Source organism: Bradysia coprophila, unplaced genomic scaffold (assembly GCF_014529535.1).
Source record: "Bradysia coprophila strain Holo2 unplaced genomic scaffold, BU_Bcop_v1 contig_24, whole genome shotgun sequence".
Lineage (NCBI taxonomy): Eukaryota > Metazoa > Arthropoda > Insecta > Diptera > Sciaridae > Bradysia > Bradysia coprophila.
This window is the reverse complement of record NW_023503501.1, coordinates 4,752,481-4,771,610: the sequence shown is the minus strand read 5'-3', so window position 1 is coordinate 4,771,610 and position 19,130 is coordinate 4,752,481. Positions and strand designations below refer to the sequence as shown.

The window sequence follows — 19,130 nt, the reverse complement described above, 5'->3', positions numbered from 1 at the left end:
TTTCTTGCTTGAATAAACGAATGAGTTTTTTTTCTTTAATTTTAGTATACCAGCTACCGGCAAACCAGTCGGTTGAGAACAGAATTCTTTTTGTCCAGTCATTATCAGACTTATCCGTCTGCTCTTGACGCATTTATCTCTTTTTAGTTTTGTTTCAGTGATATTTTATTGAAATTGTGGTAAGATTTGCTTTTAATATCTCATATAATTATTGGTCTGATCAATAAATCGTGCCAATGGCGAACTGCGTCACTAATTAGGTTTGAACGAGGTAAACATTATGATTAGTGTGGAAGACCGACGAGAAAAATTATATCGAACCTTGTATAGATGTCAAGCGTGTTACTGACTGTGTATTTAGTTTAACACACTTCCTTTCACCCCTGGCCCCTTCAGTCAACTATTTCTTCATTTAAACACAATTAAATTGTCGAAATGTTGGAATATGAGGCTGCATTTGCCAGAACTGATTGCTTATTTTTGTCATCGCTGACGATAACAGATGATATAGCAGACTGTAAATAAGTTTTCTTTCAGCAGAATGACTATATTATGTGGCCAAACTTATTTGTTTTAAAAAAAAAAATCTTAAAGAGTCGTCTGCTGGAATGAAATGTTTTTCAATGAAATTACACTATACACCACTCGATTGTATAAATAGATTTGACTTTAGAATTTTGCTTTGAGACAGTGATTACAAAGGTTAAAGCAATGGTGTCCGATTGGTAGATGATGACATGATTTAAATGGTTTGTCTAACATTTAATATGAACATTTCATAACAGACGTTGCGCCTATAAATTTGCGAAATTTAGTTCCGAAAATGTTAGAATTTCCGGCCTGAGAAATCTGAATCGCTACCGAGTCCTCAAATCATTTTTTACTGAAGATATTGTTATCGCAAGTTGGAGCAGTTATCTCTTGCAGATAAATGACTGTTCGTTCGGCTAATGCAATTCCAAATCAAAGTTTATTTACCAAAGACTGATTACACTGAAAACCTACACAAACCAACCAATTATAAATCGCCAGGTCTCGCTACCATTTCAAGCTGGCCGTTCTGCTGTGAGTAGATTCCATACAGAGGCGAACGGCAAAGTCTTGTCTACATAAAACCTTTATTTGTCCAAAGTGGTTACCCAAAACCGTTCGAACCTTGAATGACCAAGAACTCTATGTTCATACCAAACACAAAAAAGGCCTTCAGACATCGCCCTGATCTGATTTTCGACGTCCAATTCATGACACTCTAATTTTCCAGAGCAATGAAAGCATTGACGGCAATTTTTTTGGCAATCACCATTGCTGGTATCGCTTATGTCTATCTCAAATTGACAAAACCGTTGCCAGCCCCCGATCTAGACCACAATCAATATTGGGGAAAAGGCGATGAAAGTCTATACAAAGAAGACACAACGATTAAGGCTCAAGAGATATTCTACGATGATGTAACAATCAAACGATTACGCGCCCGATTAAATGAAACAGTCGATCTTCATGCACCATTGGAGGGAGTCAACAATGAGTACGGAATCAATGCGAATAAAATGGTGTCGTTTGTCAAGTATTGGAGAGACGATTACATGACGAGGTGGCCGGAACGTTTGGCATTTTTGAACAGTCTGCCACATTTTCTGACGGAAATCCAAGGGTATGAGAAATTGGTATTGAATGTGTGAACGATAATCGTATATATCAATCGGAAATGTTTCAGATTGAGAATACACTTCATCCATGTGAAGCCACATAATCCGGAAGGCAAACGAGTTGTTCCGGTGCTTCTACTACATGGTTGGCCTGGTTCAGTTAGGGAATTCTATGAATTCATTCCAATGCTTACCAATCCCAATAAGGAATCGCCAGTTGCGTTTGAAGTAATAGCACCTAGTCTACCAGGTAATATTTACCACCTTGTTGGGACACACACACTTTAACATCGATTTTTCCAAAAGGATACGGCTGGAGCGAAGGTGCAAGTAAACAAGGATTTGGACCAGCCGAAGTAGCTGTGGTTCTGAGAAATTTAATGTTGCGCGTCGGACACAAAAAGTTTGTAATTCAAGGAGGTGATTGGGGCTCCATCATTGGCTCGAACATAGCCACCCTGTTTCCGCAAAACGTTGTTGCATACCACAGTAACTTCTGCGTCGTTCGTACACCGCTGTCGACGATTAAGCTTCTCATAGCCAGCTTATGGCCGACTGCTTTTATTGACGAAAAGTTTGTGCCGATGGTGTTTCCTCTGGGAGAAAAGCTCAAGACAATGATTGAAGAAACTGGATATTTCCATATTCAAGCCACTAAACCAGATACAATTGGTGAGTGGGACCATTTTTTGTATGAATGAGTTGCATGAAAATAGCGGTTGTGTCATGTGTCCTGCATCCGAAAATCCTTGAAACCCATACCCATAGTTAGTTCATTGTCTCTGTTACACTCACCTCACTGGATGTACTTTGTATTAGGCATGACGCTTGTCCGTTGGGTTAAATTTAAAATTTATTTACCAAAACAATAACTTCATTTAGGTGCTGTCCTAACACTGAGTCCCACCGGATTAGCCGCCTATATACTCGAAAAGTTTGACAGTTTCTATCCGAACTATGATGATGATGCTCTGCTAGACAATATTATGATCTATACACTGACTAAGTCTATGACAACTGCTGTAAGACTCTATGCAGAAGCTATGACAAAGCGGCAGACGGCTCTAGGTTTAATGAATGTACCGACTGCTGTGCCGACGGCTTGTGCAAGATTTTGGAACGACATCGCACATACCATTGACTGGCAGTTGAAAGATAAATACACGAGACTCATGCAGAGCACCTATTATGAGAAGGGCGGACATTTTGCCGCTATGGAAGTGCCCGATATTCTTCTGCATGATTTCGTGACGTTCATCAGTTTGTTGTACACACAATAGGATAATTTCGTTTCAATAAAAATGGTTTGGTTAATTGCGTTTCGTTAAAATGGCGAATTTTTTGATGATCAGAGAACAGAAATCAGGAACCGAAAATTCAAAAAATCTCACTAAACAAGCCCTGGGTATCTGAGAACAAAAAAATCTTTACATAGACTCGAGTCGTTTCCATTCTGATTGCATTGACCCATTTTACTTTTCAGGCACAGCCTTACTTAACAACCCCGTTGGTCTAGCAGCATATATCCTGGAGAAATTCGTCTCATGTTTCCCTGACCACGATGACGATGAAGTCATCGATAACATAATGATCTACTACTTAACGAAATCGTTTACAACGTCCGGACGGTTATACAAAGAGTCCATATCAGCTGTTCAAAATACGCTCGAACAAGTCCAGACACATGTGCCAGTCGGTTGTACCCGTTTTCCCGTTGATCTATTCCAGACCATGGATTGGCAATTGAAAGATAAATTTACGAATATTGTGCACAGTACATGGCAGGAGAAAGGTGGTCATTTTGCTGCTATGGAGGTGCCGGAATTGTTGTACAAAGATTTTGTCGCGTTTGCGAATAAGGTGTTCCGGTAAAGCGTTTGGGATGTGTATGGTGCACAATTTGAAATCATTCACTCAACGGATAAGAAGGGACTGGGGACCTTTATAACTAAATCCTCGTCGTTTCAAAATAAAGTTCGTCAAAATTGTAACTGCTCCTCAAAAAATCAACTGAAAATCGAACTGTGCAACTCACCAACGTAAATCCAAAGCCGCATACATTCGAGCGTGTAAAACAAACATTTATTTGCTAGCATGGTGCTTCTAACATAGCATAATTTCCACTTTGATTCATTCGTAAAACGTTCAACATCCTTACGACGCAGACGTTGTCGGTGTGGCAGGTGTGGCACTAGCCGCTTCCTCTAATTCTTTCTTTTTCAATTCAAAAAATGACTTTCTAATCGTCAGCGGAAGGCTTTTCTGTCGCAGGAAAAAGTTTTCGTTGCCCGAGGCCGAGTAAATATTTTCTCCGATCAGATTACGAAGCGCCACATTCTTTTTCAACAATTTATCGTAGAATGTGATTCCAGCGTCGATGAATTCTGTTTGGTGGGAAAAGAAATTCTTTTAAGTTTGTTGCATACGCAAAGGATGGCTCTAATAAATTAGAAGGCAGAAGACCGGAACGGTAAGTTTTATAGCATCGCTCAGTAACGTCAATTTTTTCATTTAAATATTATTGGAAGGCGAGAAAGTTTTCAATGAACACGTACTTACCCGGTGCTATTGCAGCCAGTTTCTTATCCGCACTGGTTTCATAATAAACCTGCGTGAAATCCTTCATGAAAGAGTAAAGTCCGTAGCCAAACAAACTCAATATTGTGTACAGACACAGTCGCATCTACAATCGGATTGGTGTTATTAATCACTGCGAGAAGCAATTGCCTTTCCTATTTTCCACTTACACCCAAAGGTCTACCGTGAAGTCTCATCTTTTGATTAATGTAGTGGCCAACACCATAAATTCCCATTATACACACTGGCGGATAGAACGATTCCAGGAGCAGTTTATGCGATTTGACCATCAGTATAGATCTTGCGAGTCCAAATACTTGTTCTGTTTCAGTCAGTACTAACGAATTTTGTAGAGTGATTCCGTCCTCTGAACTCCACTTAATTTCCTTGTCTCGCACTCTTATATCAGGTCGCTCAATGTCACCAATTTTGTCGTAGAGATAGTTCGTTGGGATACCAATGTGGGCTCCGAATCGTGATTTTGTTGAGCCTATTAAGCGGAGGGAATTTTAATCTCCGATTCAATCGGGTTCCAAGCAATTGTTCCGGGGGAACGGAAGCCAATCTGACAATCTTACCAATTTCCATCGTATCAAAGCCGAATGTCATGAACGACTCCAAGAAGTTCTTCTCGTAATCGGTACATTTACACAGATCCATTGCATATCCGAATCTGCGTTGCAATTGTTCCGGAACCTCTCGCTCATCTCCTTGCCTGTTTGGGATAATGAATGGTTCCTGTCATTGATTCAAATCAACGAAATTCAGCCGTCAATTACTTGTATGCCATCAGTAAGCTCTTGAATTTGTCCACCAGTATTGTGTTCGGTACGTAGTTTACGCAAAACGTTGTCACTCCCGCAGCGACTACGGTGTTCAGCGTTAAGGTGCGACCCTTTTCGGTTGCCAAATACTTTACGAATCGGTTGACAAACATTTTTCTTTAATTAATTTTTTTTTTAACGTAAAATGATCTAAATTTTGCCGACTGATAAACTAAAAGTCAGGTTATGCCAACAGTATCGAACTGTCAAATTGAAATTATTTTTGAAGTTTTGATTTGTTGACAGTTCTACTTGTTAGGGTGGGAATTTTAAACTTGTTTACTAGATCGATGTTGTCCATCTCTGAACAAGGTCAATTGTGCACACTCAATAATTTTATTCCTTGCAGAGCCAATCGAGTTATTGCCCCACCCAAAAACTAGACAAAAATTCGGTTGGGAATAATTTGCAGGTCATTAGATCACAATTAGTCCATTTAAGAGCGAGACTTCAGGAATTCAATTCTTCACACATTTAAAAACAAATTTTAAAACTTGGTTCAGACCAATCGAGGTATCGTCCCATCAGACAAAAATTCTTCCATCTGCGAACTTGACCTCAGTAATTCATCGTCGATTAGAAGTAAAATCAGTTCAGAATTCATGCCGTAAGTACGGTCGAAATTCAAAATCTCTTCGGTCCTCTTAGCAAGCATACAAAACTTAATACGTAACTCTTTCGGCCTACTCAATCGATACGTAAATAACTATTTCAGTTGACTTTTTCATCGACTCGTTCACTTGAAATTCAAATTTTAGGCATACTTACGGCGTGAATTACTCAAGTTATCGTGCTTTCAAGCGTTTCATATGTTTCTGTTCTGTATTTTCCATTTTTCGTTCAACATTTCATGAAACAGTGATATTCTCCCGATGTATTTTCTGACATAAGACTTTCAGTCTTGTTCCACTTCAAATGCTTAGCATTGCACCGAGTTTACGTTCCGATACGGGTTCTATCGATAAGGATCTCATTAATTTGGAGACCTTGAAGTTTTCCCGGTTTGATATGTTGGGTGGAGTCGACATTTTTCACTTATGAATTAGGTAGGGATTAGATCAGGTTCGGGTTGACTTGTTTTAATTCAGGTTGACACGAGCCGGAATCCAACACGAACTTGAACTAAAATGTCACGTTATACCAGAGCTTCACCTGAACCCACGGGCTGGACACTCTATGAATAGCAGCATTTAAAAAAATGAGAAATAGCGTGAATAGTGTCAGGCCGGTGCCTGAACCTTATGTTTTCGATTTCGGGTTCTGTACTTTTACTTTCGGGCTTGACCCGAACCTGAAATTTGCAGCGTGCATCGTCCGGCTAATTCAGACTCTTTCATTTTTAGTCGAACTTTCCATACATTTCCATTAAAAAATCTCAGGAATGTGGGCACAAGGGCACCCATAAGAAAGTTTTTTAAGATTTCTTGAAAAAATTGTAAAACCCCCTCCCAATTTTTTGATATGTTAAATGGGATGTGCTAGCCTTCATTTTAAGCCAATAAAATGAAAATTCGGTTGTGGTGCTCATTGACAAAACCACAAAATTGGACTTTGATGCCTCACCCTGACTCACAGCTACAACCTTTCGACCCGACGATACTTTTATTAGAATCGTCTGTCAATTCTCTAGAAACTACCATTAGATCATAGCCGGCTGAGTTGTTTAATTTCTTGGAAAAATTTTCTGAAAAAGTCGTGATTTTGAAATTTTCAAATTTTCTTAGAGTCGCCCCGAGCCAGAGAGGTCGTTTTTTTAAAAAAAAAAAACTTCTTCTCGAAATGATGACTTTGAAATTCCGGAAACTTTCGGAAACAAAAATGGTGTGTCCGATTCAAAAAAAAAAAATCCCCACCACTTGTAATGGCCTCAAGTTGGATCAAAATGTCCAAACCTTGCAATTTTTTGCCCTGCATTTTCATTGACACACTCAATGAAACTGCTCCAAAACAATGTAAGCGAGGGATATTGTATCAATCTGCTAACAGGTCATTCAATACGTACTCGAGAGAGTGAAATCAAATTGTAGAGTGATAAAAGCCCACTACTTGATTAACCACTAAAACACTAAGATTAAAAGAAGTAAACAATTCGATTAATATATAGTTGCTGATCCTGTCCCATCATAATGTTACATTCCTTCTCACAGAACCCGATCCGTTCCGAGCATTAATTTAATTAACAAATCGAAAGCAATGACGAAATAATTTTGGATTTTTATTTGTACAAATTAAATCATGATTTTCATGCGTACTGGGATTAGATTTACATCAATCTCTTCCTAATTGTAATAACGGACGACTTATATAATAGACGGTAAAATAAATGATTCAAATGAAATTATTGTTCGTCCGAAGAATGTAGTAAAACTTAAGAAATACGAAAATGGAGAAAAACTCATTAAATTAACCGTGGGTCTGATCATCTTCCACGAAATCTCGGGCCACCTCTTTTGTGACGCAGTCAACGTGTGATACCTTGTTCCGGAAACGGACACCATAGAATTTATGCGCATGTTCAAGCAGTTCCGGCCGGAAGGTTGTTGTTATAAACTGCGCATTTTCGCTCAACTCGTGGATCATATCGGCTACGGCTTTCCGATGTTGCGCATCCAATGCCTGACAAACAAGTTCACCGATTAAAAATGAAAACCAAAAACATTTTCGAGATAAACGCCATCGTTACCTGATCAATTTCATCGAACAGATAGAACGGAGCCGGATCACACTTCTGAATCGAAAAGATGAGCGCCAGAGCAACAAGAGATTTCTGGCCACCGGACAGTTGATTCATTTCTCTCATTTCGGCTTCGGCTCCCGACAAAAACGATACCCGTATGCCGATGCCAACGAAATCGTCCGAACTGGCCACTTCCGCTTCGAATTCCGTGTTGTCGTTGTCTTTCGTCTTCAACACCAAATGACCGCATCCCTGCGGAACCAATTTCTTGAAAACTGTGGTGAAATTCTTGGCCACCTGTTTGAATGTGAATTGAATGGCTTCGACTTTGCGCATTTCCAGCGTTTGCATGAGTTCGCGAATTTTCTGATCGCCAATGTCCAATTCCTCTTTACGTTTGCACAGCTTTTCCTTCTGTTCGGAGAAGCTGAGGAACTGATCGAGAGCCTTTTTGTTGACGTGATTGTATTTCTTGAGGTGGGTGTTCGCCTTTTCGAGTTCTTTGAAGAGCTGAAATGAACGGAAAGATGTCAAAAAAACGTTGACCGCCATCACAATTTCGAATGGAACTTACATTTTTCAACGACAATTTAGTGTATGTTGGATCCACCTGTGGCAATGCACCCAGTCCAGCTATTTTCTCCGTACATTCATCAATCTTTTGTCGCAATAAATTCTCTTTCGCTGCCCACTTTTCCGACTTTTTCGAATCTTCGTCGATCTTCTCTTGTGCCTCCTTCTCCTTTTGACTCCAGATCTCCAAGTCCTTTTGCAACGATTTCTGTGCTTTTGCAGCATCCTGCACTTTTTTGTCTACCACTTGCAGATCATTGTTCACTTTCGAGATTCGTTTCTCCGCTTCGATCACATCGGTCCGGCAAATCTGTAGTCTGCGCTTTCGATCTTCAACGGAAATTTCTTGTAACGCTTGCACCAGCTCCTCGCGACGTCGAAACAGATTGTTCGTCAGTAAATTGTCCAATTTCGTTTTCTTCACTTCCAATGCCATACGCGCACTGAACGCCTCTTTGTTCTCCTGATTCAATCGGCGAATGTCATCGTTCAACTGATCAACGTCTCGCTGATCTTGAGATGACAATTGTGACATTAATTCCTGATGTAATTCACTTTCCAAGCCCTCCTTGGTACTGTTCATGGCTTCCAAATTCGATTTGCACTGGGCCACGGAACGTTCTTTCGGATTACGGAATCGTTCGATCCGAGTCAGTTCCTCCTTCATCAGTCGAATATCTGCTTGAACTTTGTCGAAAATGTCCTTTGACTTTCCCTGCTTCGTTTCGGTTTTCTGCATTTCGGACACAACGTTGTTAATGCTGCCCTCGGTCGTTTTCAAGTCGTTCCGCAACGCACTCAATTCGGCCTCGAAATCTTTTATCAAATCCATGTATTCGGTGCGACGCTTCTGCATTTCCAAACGTGATCGATCTTTGCTGAAGTAACCACCGGACAAACATCCCTTGGACGATACCTGATCACCTTCCAATGTAACACAGTCCAATCCGGTGCTCTTGGCCAATTCAGTGGCTCTCTCAAGATTTCGGCAGATTAACGTCTTTCCGAAGATGTACCGCAACGCCTTGTCGTATTTGTCCTCGTATTTCAACTTCGAAATCATCGGAATGGAATCGGGATCGTCGGGATAGTCGTGGATTTTCACTTGGAGACGATTCAGTGGCATGAATGTCACCTCACCGGGCAATTTCAACTTGTTCATCTCCTTGAGAATTTGCGTACCAACCCGATCGGATTCGACAATGTGATGGAACAGTCGATTACCGGCTGTGACCTGTGGTTATTATTTGGTGAGACAACAATTTTGCTTAAATAAATTTCATTGAATGGATACCTCAACGGCCGTGTAAATGGTTTTGTCGCAGCTGAAATTTTCGATGACGGGGCCATAGTATGCCTTAGCTATGTCAGCATTCGGTCCACCACGTTCCACGAAAGATTCCAGCACTTTCCGAACTGAGTCGCGACCATTTAAAATTGGCTGAAAAGATAAATGGAATGTCACTATCTGGTCAACTGATGATGTCGTCGACCTAACATACCCTTCCAGCCATCGAGCGTAAAGCTTGATCAGCTTTTGCGAGCTCTTCTTTGTGAGACGACAGTGTTTGGGTCATTTGAGTCTCCTTTCGCCACAGTTCACTGAAAATAAATTTTTGAAATTGATCGACCTGCTTCGGGAATTTATTTGGTTCTTACTTCCTGGCTGCCTGGTGACTGTCCTTTTTCTTCTTCAGTTCGTAATACTGTTTGTTGTGCTCGTCGATCTGGCCTCTCATTTGTTCCACTTCAGCTGTCAACTCCTCAATTTTACTTTCCAGTTCCGTTTGCTTTGCCGCATCTCGTTTCAGGTCGTCCATCAGCTTGTTCTGATGTGCAATTTTATCCTTGATCTGCTTACTCAACGACTTCAATTCGTTCTGAATCCATTTGTCTCGATCTTCACGCGACGAAAACTGCGAGTGACGACCCTGTTTGGCATACAATTCCTTCCGTTTTTGCTCTTTTAGTGACAGCTCACGGGAGCATTCTTCTTCTTTGCGTTTCATGGCATCGTATTTCGGTCGCACTTCGTTCAGTTCTTTTTCCTTCTCCTCAATGGTCACTTTTAATCGATCCAGTTCGTGTTCAGCTCGCTCCTTTGACTTATTGTCCCCCTGCACCTCATCGGTCAGATCGACTATGGTCAAATCCAATTTGGTTTTCTCTCTCAGCAAACTCTGTTGCTCGTGGATCAGCAACGATTTGTCATCCTTTGCGGCTGCGACTTCTTTCTTGGCATCTTTAAGACTTTTCTGAAATCCTTTGATCTTTTCCTGCGCCTTCTGAACCTCAATGTTGAACTGTTTCTGTTTGTCACCGGATGATTTCCGTTGATTGTCGAGATCATCCAACGCTCTGCGAGTTTCTTTCAGTTCAGTCTCGTGAATTATATACTCCAATGTACGACGCGCTTTGTCCCACTTCTGGTACTCTTTCAACTCCTCCTTCTCCTCTTCCAACGTCTTCAGTCGATCTTCGATTGTTTGCAGGAATTCCGTGATCTTTTCCAATTTTCCTTCCGTTTCACGCAGGATATTCATCGATTCCTCTTTCCGTTCGTCATACACCCGCGTACCAGCTACTTCACGCAACAGTTTCAATCTGTGCGCATCGGGTGCCGTTGCCATCTGATTGATTTTACCTTGCTTGACAATGTAGTACGGATTTGAATTGGAGAATCCGGCCGATTCCAAAAGATTGACCACTTCCGAACGAGGGACAACTTTTTTGTTCAGAAAAAATTGATCTTTTTTGGCGCCGATGACACGCCGTAAGAAGATTTCATCTTTGTCGATCTGTTGAGAGAAATTGGGTTAACGCCAGAAAAATCGGATAGTAAGCGAAATGCACTTACTGGCACACGGTTGTCCGTATTGTCAAAGATAATCTCAACATAAGCACTCATGACACGGTCGCCAGTACCTTCATGAAGCAATTGTTGACGTGCATCGGGTCTCAAATGCGTAAACTCATCACTCAGCACAAATTGGATCGCTGTAAACATAATCGCATCATTTGTAATGTTGTGTTGGTAAACAAACCGAAGACAAGGATATCTTACCGTAGAAGAAATTACTTTTACCGGACCCATTTCGCCCAACGACAACGTTGTGCCGCTTGTCGAATGGCTCGACAATCGTTTGGTCTTTGTAACTTTTGAAGCCCTGGATTATAATCTGGAATATTAATAAAATGTCAAGGAGCGTCCACAAACATAACCTAAGAAACACTGCGAAAAGTTTCGTGGGCCATCAAGTGAGAGCCGTTTATTTCACTTGCCTGTTTAATATGCATGTTGGCTACGAATTACCACATTGATTTCATTGAAATGGAATAACAGTTTGCACACAGTACGGACGAAAGTTTTGTGTTACGAATACTTATATCAACAGAAAACTCGATTCTTCTTTATATGACTTTTTCTGACATTTCTGTTTCATGTTTTCCTTCACCGACAGATGGCTGTAGGTGTTTGAATTAGCGCGAATCTGATTACATAGAAATTCGAACTTCGAAATTTTCAAATTTTCTGCTCTTTAATCAACAGCATAGCATCTGAACCAAGTAGTAGAATAGATTTTCCAAGAGGGGACTTATATTGTCATCATAAAAGATCAGAGTTGCCGGTGTATATTTTGGTCACGCAGATAGGCATTTTATAAACACACCTTTTCCATACAAACAAATACACCAAAACTGAATTTGTATGGCGTGGTGAATTTTTTGTATGAAACGTGGTGTGTAACCCGCGTAATCTGCGTGACCTCCCCAAAGTATACACCCTTGATAAAATCGGCAGTGGAGAATCTAACCTCGCAGTTAACTTTGACAGTATTAACTGAGCGACAAAAATTAACGTGAATGAATGAAATACAATTCTTGTACGAGCTCTAATGAAACTAAATTTTGACAACTCTCACTTCAGTACAAACAAAAATATTTAATTAATTTTCACTGATTACAACTAGTTATTTTTGATAATACTGCAATCCAAAAGTAATGGACATCTTTAAGTCAACTTTGAAAGGATTAAGAACCCTTTGCAAATTTGTAGCCTACATTGAGGCGAAAAATATTCATTTTTTGATGATTCCTCAGAACCAAAAACTTTTCCTTTACTAGTGAGCGACGAAGTCTTTCCCTCCTTCTTAAAGGAATACGTCATACTACACTCGGGAAACAATTTGATGTTTCGTATCACGATAAGTAAAAGTGTCCGAGGGCTTTAGCGATACGAGATATCAAATTCCTTCCCTTGTACAGTAATATACTATTCTTGAAAACGTAAAACCTTAAAACACGCAAAAACGTGTTACCTTTTAAAGGAAAAATTGGTTTGTGGGTGATAGATTATCCCACTTGGAGAAACCTCTGCAGATAGTGTTTTACAAAAGTTAACGTCAGTCACTGAAAACGAATTTTTGTACGAGCTCTAGTGTTACTATGAAATGAAATTTATTCGAAAAGAATAGGAAGACGCAAAAGATTCAAAATGTAACGCCTTGCCTAAATGAGATTGTAACAAGATTGTAATGGTAAACCATTACTAAGCAATGGTAAACCTCGTATTCAATAAAATTAGGCTGTTTCACGGGACACAAGTCCCAAATCGAAATCTCTTATTTCAAGGAAAATCAGACAAGTGGCACTGCAATGCAGGAAGAATTCGTCTAAATTCCTGACAGGACAGGTGGTACCAAAGAATTCGGTTGAGCGTAGGTTTATAAAGTAATTCACAAGCTGGATAGAAGCCATAATGAAGCGATTCCCTTCAGTAAAGTTTTCTGTTCTTTTCACAGAAAGTACCAAAGCTGAGACCGAAACACTTTTTTTGGCCTGTAACGAAACGTTTCTTTCCTTAGGTGTCATTTGCATCTTTTTCTATCACATTTCTTAACCATACGTTTCCTAAACCGACACACTTGGCTCAACCAGCTTCTCGAGAGTCTTCCTTGTTTGTTTTTATAGAGAAAATGAAAAACCGATATTTCTCACACTGGAGAAAGACCGCCGTCAATTACATGAGTAACAATCCATTTTACATTAATAACCGATTGACTTGAATTAGTATCCATTCTTTCAAAATGTTTACAGTATACAAGACCTGCTTAACCAAACAATATTGGAATTTACATTCTTGATTTGTGTTATAGCATTGGTATTCTTTTTGTGAACAGCAGACAACATCGACATTTGTGTGCTCAATGTGTCTGTTCAATGAGATATTTCATTTCCGATTTTCTTTGTGCAGTCATACTAACTTCGGAACACTTTGTAGTATATTTATAGTTTTATAGTTTCAGCAAAATCGAATAAATAATTTTTGTAACCGCAAATGTTTAGCTCTTCTCGAGCGGCTTTTTTAGCAGTTCTCTTTTGGTTACATATGTTTTTACACACTTTCAACAACGAGCCATGAGAATATGACCGCAAAATCGTTTCCTTTTCTATTGTTGTATAGGACCATAGCACTTTCTTCCAAGCACGAAACATTTATTCAATTTGGAGTCTTCTGTAATGAAAGTAGACTAATAGAATAGAGTAGTATAACGCACGTTCACACGCAAATGTGTAAAATAGAATACAAAGACCCATAAAGAGCTTAGTGACATATTTTTCGACCGAGCCAGTCTTCGATTTCAAAGTACTTTATTAGTATTTATTATCGTGAGCCTAACAAAGTACTTCGCACCGAGATTCAAACAACGATTTATGCAACTGAAGTTTGCAAATTTTTTTACACTATAATGCTGAGTTGCATCAATCTCAATCATTTTTTACCGTGATGCAAATGTAAAAAATGTAGAAGACGACATGACCTTCATTTTTGTACAATTACAAAAAATTGAGTCATCATGTCTTCATGGTAAAAAAATATAAATTTGAAAAGAATGTCTCGGCTGAAAGTATGTCATTAAGTTCTGCGGTTCTTTGACATCTCAAGTGTTCCTGCTTGGAGCTAGACTGCTATGGTAATGCACTGATTTCGCTCTTTTGACATGTTCATGAAAAAGTTGCATTAGAAGAACATTAGGACCGAATTGTAATCGAAAGGCACATTGAAAATTTATAAAAAAAGATTTATTTGCAACAAAAAATTCCGTTCTTTGGTAGCAAACAGCACACTTCCTGCAATATTTTGAGACAAAAAACTTTTTGGCACACTACAGTGTACCTTCCAGCAAATATTACTTATCTTTCACGACTGTGTTCGTCTAAAGCAATGCACATGATAACACACATGGCAATGTCCACATTGGCTGCAATTTCGATAATGTAGTCATCCACGCCCAAGAACAGTGAACGCTGAGTCAGTGGCCGGTAAATTCGTGCCAACGGAATGCCACCCTGTTTCGGTTCGCCCAAATAAATTAGGCATCGCTTACTCCTCCAGTCACCTTTCAACACCAAATGACGTTGGGCTTTGGTCAATACATCGGGAAATACTGTCGACAGTTTAGCTTTCAAAAACGTTATTTGTGATCTAAATTTGCAGATCTGTCTTTCGCTTCCTTCACCGGCAAATATGTTAAATTTGTCTGATATGCTGTAAGCAAAAAAAAAACATTTTTTTATCAACTTAGAATTCGTATGTAAAGGGCACATTTACCTAAACATTTTTTCTTTCATGTTCAGCACAGGTACACCCACATTGTCTCTCAAAACTTTCTTTTCACTTAACGAAAACGAGCGTCCTTCGCACTGGAAGTATATAATTGCCTTGTTGTTGGCGTCCGTAATTTTGAAGTCATCTCCGGAAAAGGAGAAGAACTTTTCTTTTAGATGTAGCTGAACATTGTGTGGCAAACAAAATCGAGGTTCAGTGGCGCAAATCGGTTGCGATTGTGGATAGATCGGCTGATCGAAAGTTGATTGATCCGCACCCATCGTACTACCGTTGTTAAATAATCTTTCTGAAACGTTTCGAATGAAAAAAAAATTCAATCCAAAAAATGCTTTTTGAACAACATGCGCGAATGAGACGGAAAACGTTTCAATTAATTTATCTGAATTTGAATCGCCGAATGCTCAAGTGGACGTATTTTTAATTTTTGTGCACCTAGACGTGAATGAATAGTTGACTTAGTTTCATTGTACGAATGTACAGTTTTATGCTGGATAATTACTTCTACAGAGAGGCCTCTAATTTACTCATTCGGTTCAAATAAATTTCAAATCCGAATCCAGTAAGAATTCAAGGAAACAATTGGTTCACTGAAACCAACATGAACGAGCTCGGAGTTAGTTTTATACCTCCTCGACAAAAGTGTGTGACGGGTCGCCCCAGTTGTTCTCATACACTTAAATTAATTAAGTTAGTTTTCAATGCGATAGCAATAGACGCAATCGTTGTCAGCAAATAAAAATTAGTTGAACCGGGATCGGAGTTTGAATAGAAATTCGTTTGCTTCATTAGACAAATTAAGGCAAAATATTGTAGAGACACGACAATAGGAAACCTCCGTTAGTCTATAAAAACACCACAATATTTTTCAGTACTTCATTCTTTGAGTTCTATTTTGTGGTGACATAACTTCGCTATAGGCAATATTCGTGAAATGTCATAGCAGTGAAGTTGGTTCATAGGTAAATAGAGCTTTGACACAGGTAATTTTATCGCGAATTGTACTAGAAATGTAACAGAATTATACGAAAATCTATATAGCATGGGACCACATAGTAATTTCGCGAAGTGTTATCCTGAAACTTAGCTATACTTAACTATAGCAACATTTATGATGAACTTGATGAAGTACAAGATTTTACATTCAATATTTAGATGGTAGATGGTAACTTTATCTATGAAAGTTTTGCAGTAAATATGTTATTCTTACAAGTTAGAGGAAAACTAGTAAATTCAAAAGGACTAAAAGACGAAACGCAGCAAGAAAGAGCGTCGTTTTACGACCGAGCAATGAAAAAGTCATTTCACTTTACATTGCGGTAAAGTAATTTGAGAGGCGTAAAATAGCGTAAGTATGGCTACAGCTTAAGATCCAGTTAGAACAAATTATTTTTATGGTTTTCACATATAAGACTCGAAAGACCAGGGCCTGATTCTGGGAAACCTAATCCTTTTTTACTACATTTTCCAGAATTGTCCTATATTGTTCTACATTTTCCCAAAAACCTTCAAAGGAAATTTAAGGAAAATACGGAAAAATCTAGTAAAATTAGGGAAAATTGAAGAAAGTAATGGAAAGGGTTTTTCCTAAAGATGTCCCTGCGAAAAATTGAATTAAAAATTAACTGGAGTCCAGGTTCGGGAAATTATCGACTTTCCGGTTATTTTAAGCCCAGCTTTACTGGCTTTCATATATCTACTGAAAAATGATTTAGTAATTGAGATATGACCAGCGAGCGAATTCCTGGTAGACCTTGCAGAACAAATAACATTTTGCTACTCGTTGGTACGTTTGGTCCATTTTTCTAATAGGTAGTTCGTTGAAGTGATCTTATCACGAAAGCAATTTGACTCCTGCTGAGTTAATACTCAGTGATCTGCTTACTCACCTATCTATGTCGATTTTCGTGTAATTATTAATCAAACCGAAAAGGTATAAGAACAGCCAATAATCTTACATACAAATAGCATACAAATCCTATCCCTAACATATTGTTCTGAAGAGCGCGTTTTGTGAAATTATCATTGTGGTATTAAAAGATAATTTAATAAATGGAGCTCTCGCTCCGTAATTATTTTTAGATGATAGAAGAATGTGTGTGGAGCACAACATTCATATACATGTTGCTCTACATTAATTTTTGTTTTGAATTTAATGAAGTTGATTTGCGATTTTGATATTACACCAGAATGTGTATGGTGTCACCAAATAAACTTTTGAATTGTATTCCCACAAGTATCGTTTATCATAACACAGACTGTATGTGTTTTTCTTGTCTGTAGTTTTTATGCGCGAACGAAAAAAATTTGAAACTATTTTGGTTAAATTGATTTAGTATCTGCTAGAAATGACTTAACGCCTGAAAGACCACCAGATGTTTTGACAAATTTATTGGCATATTAGTTTTCGTTTATAAAAATATTACGACAACAATTTTGAGATCAAGAACGAAATTTCTGCACTAAATTCAATTTGAAGACTTGAAAACGATACTCGATCGTAGTCAATTTGGAATGAGATGATTGAATTTCACCGATAAGATGGTTTGTCTACTACATAGTGACCGGCTGAAGAAATCAGCAAGCCTATCGTCCAAATTTAAGCCTTTCACATATTAAACGAATTTCCGAGTCAAAAACAAAAGATTTTTACTTACTTCCTCCCGGAAATGAGTTATTACTTCATTGACATGACCGTTAAAACTCATTTCCCGAAGGCCTTGTGAGGAAAATAACTTACGTAATTGTTAGAAACTTTGAATTTTGCCATGTGTGGTTGCATTCTTCGCCTCCCGCGAGAACTGTTACACATGCCAAAATGAAACGTTCCAAACATAGACGTAATCTACTATTTTGTTTCATTCGAGTCGAGTTAAACCTAATTCAGTGCCTGGTCTAAAAAGCGCAAAAACATGTTAAATTAGTCATGTGGCTATAATTAGTATCGTTTCATTTAATAATGTCTGAAGAAGATTTTAAAGTGTAAAGTGTTGAACGTAGATTGATTTCTCCTTGATATTATATAGCATGTGTGGGCCACACTTAGATATTCTTTTAAGCAAAAAATAAATTTGACATCCATAAAAACCGAAATTTAATTTCATTTTATATTGCAAACCACAATGCAACCATTTGGGTCCCTGAAATAAGTTGAACGAAGACTTGAGCTACAAGCTACTTGCGCTACACGTGCACCTAGAAAAACTCAGTTAGGAACGTTTATTCTAACAAATTTCATAAATCCCTATCCAAGATCTACTTGTGTTTCTCAGACTTTGAAGTACTTGATTTGGCACGACATTCACTAAATACTTTCAGTCTAGTCAGCGTCCTCGTCGCTTATTTCCCACGCCACTCAGCATCATAATATGCAAAATTTGCAAACTTTAGATGCCTCTGTGGCTTAATACACACTTAGAGCCTGGTAAAGTAATTCGCACTCGATGTCATAAATAACTATTATGCAACCGAGTGATAAATGCTTTTTTAAGCACTTGATGTGAAGATTGTCACTCGAGGCCACATTGTCACTTGTGATAATACACATCGTGTCCCTAAAAAGGCATTTATCACAGAGGTGCATACAATGTTTTTCTGAAAAGGGCCAGCGAAAGTTTTACGTTTCGTCACTGAGTTGATAAAAAAAATTCGATTAAACGATTAAACAAAGATATCACAATAAGCTTAAGAAACGAATGTATTTTCTTCTAGCAATGTCCCCGTTCTGACTGTAATACATATTTATTGTGTTGCATGCGCACCGTATGCACTTCTTTCCTCTCAAAGTCTGATATAAAATGAGAGGATTTGAACGTTAAATATATTGTGTCTGACGATGTCACCTTCACAATTGATTATATCTTTATCGTATATTGATATAATATGTGGCTAGTTAAACGTACACGGTGTTGTTACAAATAGTTTTTGCGGTTTCCGTTTAAGTCAGTAAAAAATAATTGAATTCGAAACACACTGGATATTGAATAGTAAAAAAAACACACACAACAGAGTATGTGCACAAAGCTCGACACAAGCACAACTACCATATTCATATAATAACAAAGTTAATGAAACCTCTGCAAAAAAAAAAAACATTTGTTATGATGGAAGGTCATCGTGGAGTGGACACGTTGGATTTGCTCTCTTTAATGTTTAATTCTCTTCTCTATTCGATTTTAACAATGTGAAGAGATGATTTATTCAAC

The 19,130-nt window shown here is 38.6% G+C and overlaps 4 protein-coding genes across 5 annotated transcripts; 1 reads left to right on the top strand and 3 right to left on the bottom strand.

The window, feature by feature from the left end:
* The first annotated feature begins 24 nt into the window (after positions 1-24).
* Positions 25-3,645, top strand: LOC119078006 (juvenile hormone epoxide hydrolase 1-like). Of its 2 annotated transcripts, none has more exons than XM_037185395.1 (5): positions 25-179; positions 1,262-1,651; positions 1,715-1,896; positions 1,953-2,318; positions 3,130-3,645. In XM_037185395.1, the coding sequence occupies exons 2-5, from the start codon at positions 1,266-1,268 to the stop codon at positions 3,516-3,518; spliced, it is 1,323 nt and encodes a 440-aa protein (XP_037041290.1). In that variant the 5' UTR covers positions 25-179; positions 1,262-1,265; the 3' UTR covers positions 3,519-3,645. The 2 variants fall into 2 exon arrangements, with proteins under 2 accessions (XP_037041290.1, XP_037041289.1); XM_037185394.1 differs by lacking the exon at positions 3,130-3,645 and adding an exon at positions 2,529-2,962 and having other exon boundaries at positions 26-179.
* A 61-nt stretch (positions 3,646-3,706) lies between these two features.
* LOC119078009 (transmembrane protein 177) lies at positions 3,707-5,252 on the bottom strand. Its single transcript, XM_037185400.1, has 5 exons — positions 5,003-5,252; positions 4,802-4,938; positions 4,394-4,713; positions 4,206-4,329; positions 3,707-4,030 (listed from the first exon to the last, which is right to left on the bottom strand). Exons 1-5 carry the CDS (start codon positions 5,158-5,160, stop codon positions 3,801-3,803), a joined length of 969 nt encoding a protein of 322 aa, XP_037041295.1. The 5' UTR covers positions 5,161-5,252; the 3' UTR covers positions 3,707-3,800.
* A 1,989-nt stretch (positions 5,253-7,241) lies between these two features.
* LOC119078001 (structural maintenance of chromosomes protein 3) lies at positions 7,242-11,732 on the bottom strand. The gene is made up of 9 exons (XM_037185381.1): positions 11,580-11,732; positions 11,362-11,476; positions 11,155-11,294; positions 9,957-11,095; positions 9,800-9,899; positions 9,592-9,738; positions 8,299-9,531; positions 7,731-8,234; positions 7,242-7,663 (listed from the first exon to the last, which is right to left on the bottom strand). The coding sequence occupies exons 1-9, from the start codon at positions 11,592-11,594 to the stop codon at positions 7,451-7,453; spliced, it is 3,606 nt and encodes a 1,201-aa protein (XP_037041276.1). The 5' UTR covers positions 11,595-11,732; the 3' UTR covers positions 7,242-7,450.
* Positions 11,733-14,474: 2,742 nt separating this feature from the next.
* On the bottom strand, positions 14,475-18,981 carry LOC119078000 (protein LURP-one-related 9-like). Its single transcript, XM_037185380.1, has 3 exons — positions 18,828-18,981; positions 14,911-15,214; positions 14,475-14,847 (listed from the first exon to the last, which is right to left on the bottom strand). The coding sequence occupies exons 2-3, from the start codon at positions 15,186-15,188 to the stop codon at positions 14,493-14,495; spliced, it is 633 nt and encodes a 210-aa protein (XP_037041275.1). The 5' UTR covers positions 15,189-15,214; positions 18,828-18,981; the 3' UTR covers positions 14,475-14,492.
* Between the last annotated feature and the right edge of the window lie 149 nt (positions 18,982-19,130).